Source organism: Eurypyga helias, unplaced genomic scaffold, assembly GCF_000690775.1.
Source record: "Eurypyga helias isolate BGI_N326 unplaced genomic scaffold, ASM69077v1 scaffold28819, whole genome shotgun sequence".
In the NCBI taxonomy this organism is placed as follows: domain Eukaryota; kingdom Metazoa; phylum Chordata; class Aves; order Eurypygiformes; family Eurypygidae; genus Eurypyga; species Eurypyga helias.
Window position 1 is genome coordinate 4,115 of NW_010273217.1, and position 782 is coordinate 4,896.

Below are 782 nucleotides of genomic sequence, written 5' to 3' on the forward strand. Positions count from 1 at the left end.
GTGTCTGTCCGGTGTGGATGCGGATGTGCCGCGTTAGCTCGGCGGACCGCGAGAAGCGCCGGTCACAGGACTCCACCGGGCAGGCGTAGGGCCGCTCGTGGGGGGGGGTCTTGCTGGGCCGGTTTGGGTATTTCCTCATTCTGCTGGGCTTGATCAGCTGGGACTGATAGTTCGTGTTGAGGGTCTTCAGCTCCTGGGAGCCAGTCTGAGTCGCAAACGCCTTGATGGTGGAGAGCGGCGTGAGGGAAGGCTGCTGCGCTCTGGACTCGAGGGCTGGGAAGGGCTTCTGCTCAGCCGGAACCAGACCGAGCTCGCCCTGCTGCTGAGGGAACAGGTACTCCGGGATCATCGGCACCTGGAAGTTGGTCTTAGCAGCCGGGTAAGCCGGAGGCGGATACTGGATGGGGGCTCCGGAGGGGTTGGGAAAGGACTGGGTCTGTGGTTCGGGGAAAATGTCGGAGCTGGGAACAGGTAATCCGGGATCATCGGCACCTGGAAGTTGGTCTTAGCAGCCGGGTAAGCCGGAGGCGGATACTGGATGGGGGCTCCGGAGGGGTTGGGAAAGGACTGGGTCTGTGGTTCGGGGAAAATGTCGGAGCTGGAATTGGGGAAAGTTGGTGCGGCCGAATAAATGGGACTGGTGTCGCTGGCTTGGGCCGAGCAGCTGGGCGGGGAGCTCTGGGCGGAGGAGGACGGCGCTGACGAAGGCGTGGAGGCGGGCGGTGCGTTCGCCATGCCCACCAGCCCGCTGACCAGGCTGAAGAGCGGCTCCGGCCACAGGG

The 782-nt window shown here is 64.3% G+C and overlaps 1 protein-coding gene across 1 annotated transcript in view; it reads right to left on the reverse strand.

Annotated features, from left to right (window-relative positions):
- LOC104515440 (early growth response protein 1-like) overlaps nucleotides 1–777 on the reverse strand; it is a gene marked incomplete at its 5' end in the record, with an annotated part of 1,489 nt that extends 712 nt beyond the window's left edge. The window contains 3 exon segments of the mRNA XM_010159403.1: nucleotides 1–4; nucleotides 7–355; nucleotides 493–777. The exon segment at nucleotides 1–4 is cut by the window's left edge and continues 712 nt beyond it. Of these exon segments, the coding sequence (XP_010157705.1) occupies nucleotides 1–4; nucleotides 7–355; nucleotides 493–777 (638 nt within the window).
- Nucleotides 778–782: the final 5 nt, after the last annotated feature.